Source organism: Larus michahellis, chromosome 6 (assembly GCF_964199755.1).
Source record: "Larus michahellis chromosome 6, bLarMic1.1, whole genome shotgun sequence".
NCBI lineage: Eukaryota > Metazoa > Chordata > Aves > Charadriiformes > Laridae > Larus > Larus michahellis.
Window position 1 is genome coordinate 64,557,290 of NC_133901.1, and position 12,727 is coordinate 64,570,016.

A 12,727-nucleotide genomic window follows, 5' to 3' on the forward strand; every position below is an offset into this window, starting at 1 on the left:
AGAAAGAACTGTTACCAGAGCAAAACATAATGAGCTGAAGTTTATCACCCTCTGTTAGAAATCTATTATTGACTTGACTTGTGTAAGAACAAACAAGGCACCTGAGAAGAGGCCCAGAAAGCAGAAATTTCCCTGTTCTGACCTGGCTCTGAGACTCAGGAAAAAGATCATTTCGGTTCTTGTCTCACCTGTAAAATGAGGAAAAAACCTCCCTCCCACCAGCAGTAACGGTGATTTATTTGTCTAGACTGAGAAGTGTTTGATCTACATTTGTTAGAAAATCAAATAGGAAAAGATAAGGACTGTAGTATAAAATAAATTCTTTAGCTAAACAACTCTACTACTTTGACTATTGAGTAAGCTAAAAAATGTAATTACCTTCTCTACAATGCCCACACTTACAGCATCAGAGCAGCACAGTACAACCTGTTAATATTAGACAGCAATAATATTTCTTTAACACTGGCTTCTGTCAAAATTCAGTGATTTTTATTATGGCACAAAAAAGGCTGAAAAGACACCACTATTGATAAACCTCCTATTTTACACGCCTATGTTCTCCTGAAGAAGTTGCCTACTGGACTAAATACAGCTCATGCTAATTCTTTCACCGTTTAGAAAAAAAAAATTAGCAAAGATCTTCGTATTTGACCATAGCAAACACTCCCATTTGTGCCTGTTTGCTCTAGCATAACTGAAGATTATAACAGTTAAAAATAGCCCTTTTTCCATTAACCTTCATGATAACAAGTAGTTTTGACAGTTTTTAAGCAGTTTGAGATAACATGCACAAGTAGGTCACAGTTATACTTGGCTTTAGAAAAACGTCTTTCATCCAGAGAATTTACAGCTCTTTGCAAACCAGCCCTTAGGTTAGCAACAATCTATAAGGCTTACTCCAACACCCAAATTCAGTTATGTATGAGTCCTAATAACAACTACTTAACAACGGCTGAAAGTACAATATGAAGCCTTTTGCAAACTGCAAAATTGAAAAGCCCGACTGACGTCAAGGGCAGCTCCCCACTGATCCCAACAGGCCGCAGAACAGGTAGTGAGAGCGCCCTGGGAAGGACTCCAACTTGACAGGGAAGTGAAAAGGGATGTTTAAAGTTCGTTTCAGCTCCCAGTTATATCACCAGATTTCCAAAATGCTTATCTGTTCAAGCTTCTGGGAATACACGTCTGTGCTGCTTCATCTGGCACTTGGTCAAAACATGTGCTAGAGCTGTACTCTGAGGAGAGCGGTAGAAGAATGTCAGAGACCTTACACTTTGGTAACAGAGAGAGGTGAGGGACAGGTGTGAAGGGCTGCAACAACCTGCTCTGTGAAGGGTGGAAGGAAATAAAGGAATATTTCAGAAAATTCATCTTAAAGCACAGGTAAGCCATTTGTCCTCACAGCAACCACTCTGAAATTTAGCTACCATTATTTCCATTGTACAAATAGGGAGGCATAAAACTCTTCATCTGGAGTTCCATTTAAGGCAAAATTACATGGATTTGATTTATCAGTTACACTTCATATATTGACTTACAATCTATCATAACATCATTGCCTATATGGGTATTTTTGGTTAAATAACGACAGGGAACTAGAGCAAAAGAGTTAAAAGGAACAGTCCAAAAGGACAGAGGTATCGCTGGATTTCAGGAGTTTCTTCTATCATCTGTTGCAGTCAGTTAACTAGACCATGCTGCCTCCTGGAGCAAAAGAGGTGAATAGAGAGCGCACAGATTGAACACTGATGATATTGTGATGTTTTTTACTATCCCTTGAATATCTCTCGCAGTTTAGTAATGAAAATGGCACAGGTGAATGTTTAACTCTCTTGCTATTCTTGGTATGCTCGGTATATAATCAACAAGCAAACAGCTCCAAGTCTCTGATGCATTCAGAATAATAATGATCACCTTTTGGACAGCTAACACAACATAAAATATTAACAATCAACATCCGCTGAGCATGCAGACCCTAAAGATTCAGTGGTTTTAATGGGACTGCATATGCATGAGGTAATCTGCCTTCATAAGCAAAGGGTCCCTACCTGATATTTGAACAAAGCTTAAAGACTTCCTTCTTACTTGAGATACATTCTCATGAGTAACCTCATTAAGACCCATCATTCCACAGAAGCGTGTAAAAGTAAGTTAATATGTAAGATTTTAACAGCAGTAGTGTTTAAAATGGTTAATAATAATGGCCTATAGTGCTTTACACACAAATAGCCTTCGCTCAGTACTGAATAACTCTTTACTTGCACAGACACACTTATTTTCCAACTAAGTCCATTTGTTAAAATTGAAAAGTAAATATCAATAGGAATTACTATCTTAATCTCTTTTATGAATCTTATTCACTACTTCCCTAAAGTCCTGTGGACTCTCTCTCTCTCTTTCCAATTAATTACTCTGAAAATAATAGATGGCAGGGAAGAGGCTGAGAAAGAATTCACCCTTCTTCTCCAGGCAGCTCTCCAGCAGAATCTAGCAGGCATCAAACATCATGTGTTGTGCAGATGAATAGGAAAGAGGGATGGTGGGGGGAGGAAAAAGGAATACAGCCAGTGGAAATATTCCCTGGCTTCCCATCTGGATGGTTCGGTTTTGGGGAGTCATCTGCAGAGATGAAATTGCAAGGTTTTTCTGTCACCTCCTCAAATCCAGGTACCCCTTTGAAGACAAACACTGTAATCCATGTCATAAAGCTTTGCTGGGTTTTCCCCACAAGTACTAATGCAGTCTTAGCACAGCCCTGATGCTTATATACTCAGTGTTCTTCTAGAAATGGATTCTTGGGAGACTGATACGGTCCACTTCTTCCAAAAGCAAGAATAATACTGTGCCACGAAGAATGATGCTGCTCTAACACCATTTATTATTAATATCTAAAATGGGTGTGATGCTTTAGGAAGATGGTCCTAACCACAAAATGCTGACAACCTTTCAGCAGTCACATGATGCCTTCCATGTGCATGAAGCTGATCTGGACATCAACAGGAATCCAAGCAAATGAAAGAGCTGGTCCAGGCTGAGCAAGATTTAATACATGGAGATGAAGAGAAATAAAGGGGTGAACAAATAAGACGTACCCCTACATTCAGGGGTTTGTTAATTTGTAATACATAATTTTGACAAAGTATTTTTTCAATCCAGAGATAACCAGGGAGTGGTTTTACTTGTCATTGTTATGCAGGTAATTTTCTCTCTTCCTTCAAGGAAAAAAAAAAAAGGAAAGAGGTGCTTACAAGTATTTCTGCTTTGTTATGACAACATTTGAAAAATGCTTAACCGCATGTCTCAGGTTCTTTAATTGGCACTAACTATAATCAAAAAGCTAAAAGCATCAGCCTTTAGGCCACACCTGCATCAGTTTCTCAAATCAGAAGCGGAAGTTTGGGACGAGACAGGGTCCGCAGTCAGCGAGGGCCAATCTGTTCATCCCCAGCCCAGAATTACCAAACACCCAGAGCCTACGCACAACCGCATGCAAAGGACAAAGGCTAGTCAAGTTTAGGCCGTTATTAAAACAAATGCAAATCTGAAGCAAAACTTCAAAATGTTAATTTCAAGCCAGAAGCAAATGTCCACCAGAAGTATATAATCTGACGACTGGCTTTACCACCACCACACCCGAACAGGATCTTTACAAATGACAGACCGACCCCGATGCCTCACCAGTGCCCGGCTGCCACACCAGTACCAATCACTTAGTATTTCCTAAGCGGTAACAACCACCGAGTTCTGACCCTAACCGCCCCACCCCACCACCACCATATTCCTTTCTCTGCATACACACGCTCCCATCACCATTTAAACCGCACCAAACCGCCGCCCCCCGGGTCTCCCCGCCCGGCCGGCAGGTGCGGCTGGCTGCCGGTCCCCCGAGGATGCTCTGCGGCGCCAAGCCCTGCTGCAGCCCGCTCCGGAGCCCCTTCCCCGGCCGAGCTGCAAAACGGTACCGGTGGGGAGGGGGGTGGAAAAAAACATCTCGCCTCCCCGCCCTGCTCCGAAAATCGCCCGCGCAACCTCCGCCTAAGCACCGCGGCACGGCAAGGTCAAGCGGCCAGCAGAGACGCGGAGCCCGGGGCGGCGGAGACCCACCTCTGGCAGACATGGCTCAGGCGGGCGAGGAGCGGAGGAGCGGCGGAGCAGCGGCGGCGGCGGACGGCCCGCACCGCCCTGCGCCCTCCGCGGCGGCCGATGCGGACAGCGTGGGGGGGCGGCAGCGCTGGGCCGGGCGGGTGGGTCCGCGCCGCCGCCGCGCTCCCTCCCCCCTTCCCTCCCTGCGCGCCGCGGTGCGGGGCGGCGCCGCCCTGCGCTGCCCGTGCCCGGCCGTGGGTGGACGTGGCTGTGTCCGCCGGGGCTGGGGGGGGGGCGTGGAGGGAGCAGGGGCTCCCGTGGGGCGGGACTGCGCGCTGGAGGCGGCGGCGGAGGGGAGGGGGGACAGAGGGATGAGGCGATGTCGGCTGCGGGTAGGGCTACAGGGAAATGTCACCGGCGGGGTGCGCTGGGCACGTCCCCTCGCATGGCGATGGGCTCGGGGAGAGACGCACCGGCTGCGAAAGCAGCGCTAGGAAAAGCACGGCCAGACCTTCCTCAGCAGCAGCGTGGGCAGCAGGGCGAGGGGGGGATTCTGCCCCGCTGCTCTGCTCTGGTGAGACCCCACCTGGAGCTCCGTGCCCAGCTCTAGAGTCCACAACATTAGAAGGACATGGACCTGCTGGAGCGAGTCCAGAGGAGGCCACGAAGATGATCAGAGGGCTGGAGCACCTCTCCTATGAGGACAGGCTGAAGGGAGCTGGGGTGGTTCAGGCTGGAGAAGACTCGACTCCAGGGAGACCTTATAGCCCCTTCCAGTACCTAAAGGGGCTACAGGAGAGATGGGGAGGGACTCTTTATGAGGGGGTGTAGCGATAGGACAAGGGGTAATGGTCTTAAACGGAAAGAGGGGAGATTTAGACTAGATATTAGGAAGAAATTCTTTCCTCTGACGCTGGAACAGGTTGCCCAGAGAAGCTGTGGATGCCCCATCCCTGGAGGCATCCAAGGCCAGGCTGGACGGGGCTCTGAGCAACCTGGTCTGGTGAGAGGTGTCCCTGCCCAGGGCAAGGGGGTGGAACTAGATGAGCTTTAAGGTCCCTTACAACTCTAACCATTCTATGAGTCTATGATTCTGCTTCTTTAAGTGCTGTATAGACGCGTCTTCTAAAATCACTCAGACAGTGCTGTTCGACAGCAATGCAGCGCATTTATAACCTGACACTGAAAAGTGTGGCACAACTTGAAATTCACTCACCAAACAGCAACAGAGCATAGCAACTATACGCCTGCGTATCTGTATGTAAATAGTACATAAACATAAAAATTATAGCAATGTTGTCCGCAAAACAATCTTGGCATTAACACACAGAAAAGAGTACTCAGCTTCCTCCTGGCACCTTAATAAAAGCAGCAAGCAACCAACTGCAAGACACCGAAGAACAAGATCAGTATCTAGTGGACACCCCTCCCCACGGTAGCCTTACCTGCAATCCAATAAAGCCAAATACTCCCAAGCCACACTAAAAAGAAAACCCCCATGCCACCGGTTTATTAGATGCTAGCAAGAGTTAAGCAAAACAACAGTCTAGTTTGTCAAGAATAACAGGTTAGAAGACCACATCAGAATAGTGAAATTAAAACATTAGAGCAGACTCTTATCAATTTCAGAATGGACAACTATGAACAGAAACAGAAAGCGCAATCTGTGATGTTCAGTGAGGAGCCAGCATGCAAACTAAATGACAAGAGACTGAATCACATTCCTCCACTCTGCTCTACCATGCACTATACATCTCCATACTAGCGAGAAGCCTACGCAATTTTTCCATCAAAAAAAAAAACAACCCAACAATTACCAAAATCTTCGTATCTAAGAAAGAGAGGTGGCAAAGATTGCATCCCAGCATGTCCACAGAGCAGAAATGGATGCTAGTAACAGATGTAGCATGCATTCCCACTGCCTTTGTGGGAACTGGCCAGTGTATCTGCTCTAATAGACCAGCCCTCTGGCAGTGCTTTTATGCCGCTCACCCTCCCCATCGTGCCAGTTGAGTAGGGTGTAAGAAAGCATGGAAGCAGCAGCAGAATGGACAGCACACACCTGCCTTCTCATCGGGTGATACATGCACAAAAAATGAATCAACAGCAGTGACTTTTAGGTACATTCAGCTCTATTTGCCATGGACTACCCCAGTGTCTCCCACACCTCAGTTCAACTGTACTCACTATGTCATTCTGTTTTCTTGCCCATTGCAAATGTTTCTGAATCCTGCAGCAGGAATGAAATAAATCTCAAGTTCTTCTCCTTCCCAGCTCCTATGGAATTATCTTTAGTTGGTGATCTGACATCCACTTGAAAAACAGTTCCTTTCCTTGTCTTCTTTTCTGAAATTTATATAAAGTTTTCCACTTGCAAACAACTCAAGTTTTTCTTCTTGTCCAAAAGAGCCAAGGTTTTCCTCAGTCAATGTAGTATGACAGCATTTTGTATTTTTAATTGAGTAATTTCCTATGCACTTCCTTCAGTGAATTTCTAACTAGCACAATCAAGGTTTCTCCTGCGTGATACTTAATAGATGGCTTTAAAAAAAGGTTCAGGAACATGCAGAAATTGGCTTTTTAATGAAGAACTTCCTTTCTTTATACTGCTAGGAAGTAGGAAGGGAAAGACATTTGTAACTTGGATTTCTATAGAACATAAAGAGTTTATTCCGTTTACTGTTTAAAATCTCTAAGGCGGAGAAGTTCAACAGACATGTTAGAGAATGTTAAAATGGATCACATACAGTACTCATTTATTAAAGAGCTTTTTAGCTGCATTTCCGGAGAACTGCGGCTGATAGAGTTTTATTTTCCTGTCTGTCCATCAAGTCCCCTCCAAGAATTTTCAGTTTTGAATATGGAGAATTTCAATTCAAGTTGCCTAAAAGGCATAATTCAGAAAAAGCTCTACATCCCTACAAGTTTTGTAGAAATTAGCACAAATATTAGAATATGAGAAATTAAAATGAAGGAGAAAAGCTGCAGTGGGAACTCAACAGTTAGCAGTTCTGGAGGACATGTGTCCATTAACCACAAGCACGAGTCAGGCAATCTGCATGTGTGCAGCTGAATCAGCCCCTGCAGTTGCTGTCTCAGATCCTGGCAATACCTAGGGAATGCGGAAGGGAGCTAAGAGGGTGGGAAAGGGAGGTACAGAGAAGTGAGACACCATTATTACTATTTTACAGATGATGACCTCAGATACACAGATAAGAGATATTGAATCAGATAAGATGGACAAGCCAATTGAGTTCAGTGCTGCTTCTGCAAGGGGTGGTCACGTACCCTTTTCTCTTACTCCAGCCCATCTGCTCCTGCTCCTCTCACTGCAGCACCATCACCACTGGTCCAACCCTCAAGGAACTACTTTAGCTCATTAATCAGCAAAGAATTGCTTGCTTTCTTGCCCTGGGTTAGCTTTCTGCCAGATAAGGATACGGAAGAATAGAGAAAGAAACCACAGGCTCAGATAAACACTGGAGCTGACAGAAAGTGTAGAACTGCACAGCCAGGAAGGGGTGAGGAGGAACCATTAGAGGGAAAAGAGATGATCCCTTTGAGCAGCAGCAAGCTGTTGAGCTGTTTGATTGACTGAGCCATTTCCTGACTACTTTAGAAGTCCATTAAGGAGCAGTGATTGACATTGTTTTATTTCAGGCATCTACCTGAGGCTTCTGAATTAGTCAACTGGGAAGCAGGATCCTATCTCCTACATTTTCCTATTGACTCTACAGACAGCCTAGGCTTCTAACTCAAATTAGACTGGAGGAAAAGCATCCACTAAGGTCAACATTTCTTAAAGGTATTGGGTCTTTAAGAGATGGAAACAGGCACCTCGGGATTTTTTTTGAAATGCCCAAACAGATTTTTATATTTTACCAAGCAATAGGTGCCTTCAAATCCCCTATCGGTATTTTCAGATGCCTAAATGCCCTTGAAAAACTAAGTATGTTGCCCAAGGTCACAGAGAAAATCTATGTCAGAGCAAAGAATAGAACATTTATCTTCAAAGAAAAGTATCCTAAATATTGGACTGTATTCTCTGTGCTGTCACTTAGCCTCTGTGTGTATGAAAGAAGATTCAGTTTTCCATCCATTAAGTAAACAGAAAACTCTTAAAAGAATGATAATGTCCAGCTAACCCATGAGTTTGAAATGTGAAAACATTGATCATTGTTACTGAACTCTTACAGCCAATACATTGTCCCACTCATGATCTGCACAGCAACATGGCGAGGCTCTCTCCCTTTGCTTTTCAGTAGCTTTCGGACCAAGACTCAGACACCTAACGTCAGACTCTGAACCATCTTTGGAATATGTTATATATGTGTAATACGTCCCTGCAAGTTTTGTGCTTTGGCTTTCCAACAATTTGCTGGTACCAGTCCCTACAGTCCCTACCCTTCTCCCTACCCTCTCCCCATCCTCTCGAAAAGAAGAAATAAACTGTTGATATTTTTAGCATTGATTCCCAGGAAAATGAGGTTTATAGTCTCATTGTTTGTCCCTCATCACTTTTGAACCACTTTGTTGCATAGGAAAATAGGATAGTAGTTTTAAAAATAATAAAGATCCTATCAGTTGTATGTAAATTGGGTTTTTTTTCATTAAAATCAGGGGAGAATGACTTAGCATGGATGAAAAAGCAGGTAGAAGTCAGCATGACATCTTTGATGCAGATAACTCATCAGTCAGAACATACCCGTCTTTACACAACACAGTATGTTTCCTCTTGAAATCGATAATTGTGACAAAAGTTAGGGGTTCTTTTGGAACAAAAGACAAATTCTTACAGAAGTAGGCTTCAAAGAATAATTTCTGTGGGCAAGGCAAACAGCAAGGATGGCTAGGACTGGCCTGAATACTTAACTGTTTTTCACTGAACCGAAACTGGGATGCTGAAGGATGACAGAAACTAGAGGGTTTTTCTACAAGTTTGTAGCACATGCTTCACCACAACTCCACTGGCTCCGCTCTTAGGGAAATCAGATCTATAGCAGTCACGCTAGAAAGAAACAAAATCTACAGCATTGCTAAGTCTTATGATTTCATCAGAATTTTGATAAGCTCACAATAAATAATTCTCTGTGACATGAATGACATGAAAGCAAGACAGCTCTTACTTTCAATATGAGACTCTTACTATAATCTGCAATTAGTCAGTAATGGGCAGCATATTGACATAAATACATGGCCTTTCAATGATTTCAGTGAGCTTCAAGGGCAGCTCCCACTAATCTCTTTTAAGAAAAGTTCACATTTATATCTTTCAAAGGAGAATTGAGCTCCAAATTACTCACAGTAAACATTAATAGAAATGCTTTACTGAAGTTTTTTTCCCCTCAAATATCCCACAACGCATATACATATATAAAGAGATTTTACCATCAAACAAAAAAAAAATATCAAAAAGTTAGTTCCCTGACTGAGGCAAATCCCAAAGTCATCTTCCTTATTTTTTTCATCGTGTAGAACCAGTTTTCTGAATCCTCTGCATGTTATTTGACCCTCCACATTGTCTGCGATATATGCACTTTAATGGCAAAAAAATATAATATTGAACCTATGTTATCCTAAGCCAGTGCTGACTACTGGACTCAAGAACCCCAAAATTTTCACACATTATGTAAGATCATGCTATCGCGTAAATGCTATAGCTTTTATGTAACCAGGAAATATTGCTGATCCTGGCAGTTAAGGAAAAGCCCTCACACGAGCCTGTTAATATCTAGTCTATATAGCTCTTGCATCAAAATGGCTGACGTACCTGTGGGAACTTAGGGCACAAGGGCCAAAAAGACAAATTCATTTCTAAGAGTCAGGTTTGCAAAGATCAGCTAAATGTTGGCCAGCATTTACTGCTGAAGAACTTCGGCATCACCGCTATGTGCATATCCTGATCAGGAAGATCCCAACAGAGAGCTGAGAGTCAGAAACTTAATCAGGTTTTGCATCAGGTTCCCACAGGCTCACATATGAAGAATGTACCATGAATAAGAACTCCTAAATAATTTTTTCTTCTAATTTTGTATTCAGTGTATGCCTTCAGGAGATACAGAGGCAATCCCAGAAACTGCCTTTGTTGTTAATTATAAATTAGAGTTTTCAGATATGCAACAAGTAAGGGTATTGTCTCACTGGTGCCCTACTTCACCTCAAAGCATTTGCTGTGGCCAAACTGAACTAAATTATGCAATCGGATTTGGTTAAATGTGCAAGCATTTTTATATAGAGCAACTTTTACATCATGCTATCACTGTAAAACATGACAGATATTTCACTGGTCAAAGTTCACATTAGCAAAGTTGTTTACGAATAACATGACAAAGATAGCAAAGAATATTCTGAATAAACCAGAGTCAAAATCTCTCAGCACTTCTATACATGGAGAAAGTATAACGAATCAGGAGCAAAAATTCACTTGTAGTTGCAATGACAACAAGCCAAACTCTGAGAATTGTATACATTCTGCTGTGAACAGCCATGCTTATGTGGGGTAGAGAGTTTGGGGCCAAAGAAATTAATTATCTGAATCAATGTGAAAGTACATGAGTGAGTAATTTGACATCTGATCATAAGAGATATTTAGGTTTCTTCCCGTACTCCTGGAATTCACACATTGCTGAGGCTGTCTTAATTCCTCAAATGCTATTTTCTTTGTATGTATTTTCTATTCTAAACACTGTATTGCAGGGCCCTCTGGCTGAGAAGTATAGAAGCGGACAGGCTTCCCTTCAGAGCACATCAAGATCAGTCCTTAATTAGCTGGTGGACGCAATTTGATTTGAGAGACACAAAGTACTGGCTCTTTTTCAGGAACTGAATGCCTTGTTCCTTGTCATACTAACTCAAGATAGCAACCCCTAGTTCCAAACCTGGCACTGCTCAGTTTTACAGCTAAGGCACATGCCTGCGTGTAGACACATCCTCTTAGACGAAATCTCCTTGAGATGGTGAATGTTTCCCATGAAAATGGCTGTTTCACAAGGACTCATGACACAGTTGGGAAACAACATAGGCCAAGAAGCCAGAGGCACAGTCTTACAGCCATGATCAGTCACTTGAATCTTCAAAGAATCCTGAAGAGATTTGGAAAAAAAAGAAAAACACTTTTCTTCTCCTGTTAGTCTTGTCCAGTACATTCAGGTACCATTATTCAGGATATTTTCTTTCTCTTGCTTGTTGACATCTACCAAAAACTTATCTGTTGTCCATGTGAGATAGTTAAGCTCAGGTCTAGCTGAGTTTTCTCACGCAATTTTTTCCTTTCAATATGTTAAAAAAAAAAAAAAATACCAGAAATTTTAATTTAGTCAAGGGATTTTTAGTTTTTTCGGTCCACTTTTAAATCTGTTTGAATTTAGGGCTGATGCTAATTCTCCACAACATTCAGTTGTTTATTCCACAGCGAGTCGCACCAATAGAGCTGCCAGCAGATGACTGAATTCTCCCATTGCGCACATCGCTGGAGTGAAACATGAGGCCAGGCTGCCCTCTGCGGGCTACCATTGAGCACTGGGATGAATTGTTTTGCAGCGGCTCATGGAAACTGATTAACACCAGTACAAGATTTCTACGTCTGAACACTGAATTTTGACATACGCTGTACATGTAATGCCAAATACAACAATTAGTTTTCTGCTGCCTGGTTGTTCTTGCTGGAGAGGGAGAAGGAAACACAGACTGCACACGTCTGATTACACCCCAGGAACAAATAACAGCTCAATATGACTCCACCTGGGAATTCCCAGGAGGCCCAGAGACTGGGGACAACAGCTTCTGAACATAAAATCAGAGAAACCAAATAGATGGAAATACTTCACTCAGCACAGGAGCTGCCAGGCAGGAATCGAGGACAGTGGATTACAGCACCACTCCAAGATCTACTCCGGAACAGGTTCCATTATATTAGGCATATTACAAACACAGGTCTGCTTACTTCAGCATTTCACAACATGAGGACTGAATGTCAAACCAGTCCAAAGCAGCCTCAGGCAAAAGAGCAGGGATGAGGAACAGAAACATTTCTGGATGACCCTGGGTCTACTACAGACTTCATTTGCTTTGCTTGTTGTCAGTAGTGCCTCCAGCTCAGTTCCTTAAAGGCTTCATCCAAGTGCAGACGCTTGTTCCTACAGGGATGATGACTCAAAAAGAATTACAGAAGATCAAATTGTACATACTTTTTCTGGAAATGCAGTTTGGCTCAAAGGATAGCTTCCGAGCATGAAATTCTAACTGGAAGGGTTCAGATGGTTCCCTCTACTTTCACCTATAGGTACAATAATGCAATGGTGATGTATAGGGTCACTCTCACCTCTTGGGGAATCACACAAGAATTTAGTTAGTTGTCTCTTGACAAGGGCAAGTGTTTGAATACAAGACCCTCCCTAAATTCATTGGGGTTTAGTTGTTGCAAAGATGCAAATATCATGTGGGATGTGATAGCCACAGGGGTAAGTCAGTGTCTTTGTAAACTCAAACCAGTCCTGTAGCTTCAAATAACATCATTTGAGAATCAAGTGGGACAAATGAACTGCTGTCGTGTAGCAACCAAAGCTTTTACGAGCCAAGTAACACACAGCACTTAAGCCCAGAGGTAACATCACTAGTTGGTATACTAATTCATTCTACACAGGAT

At 43.0% G+C, this 12,727-nt stretch overlaps 1 protein-coding gene across 5 annotated transcripts in view; it reads right to left on the reverse strand.

Moving 5' to 3' along the window:
- The window catches only part of ABLIM1 (actin binding LIM protein 1), a 206,054-nt gene extending 201,789 nt beyond the window's left edge, over positions 1 to 4,265 (reverse strand). For 4 of the 5 annotated variants that reach the window (XR_012587481.1, XM_074590650.1, XM_074590663.1 and 1 more), the window contains exon 1: positions 4,105 to 4,257. Coding sequence is in view for 4 of the 5 variants with exons in the window: in XM_074590650.1 (XP_074446751.1) it covers positions 4,105 to 4,117 (13 nt within the window). In the remaining variant the exon portion in view is untranslated. Of the gene's footprint in view, positions 1 to 4,104 lie in introns of all 5 variants that reach the window. The other variant, XM_074590662.1, reaches the window with a different exon arrangement.
- Between the last annotated feature and the right edge of the window lie 8,462 nt (positions 4,266 to 12,727).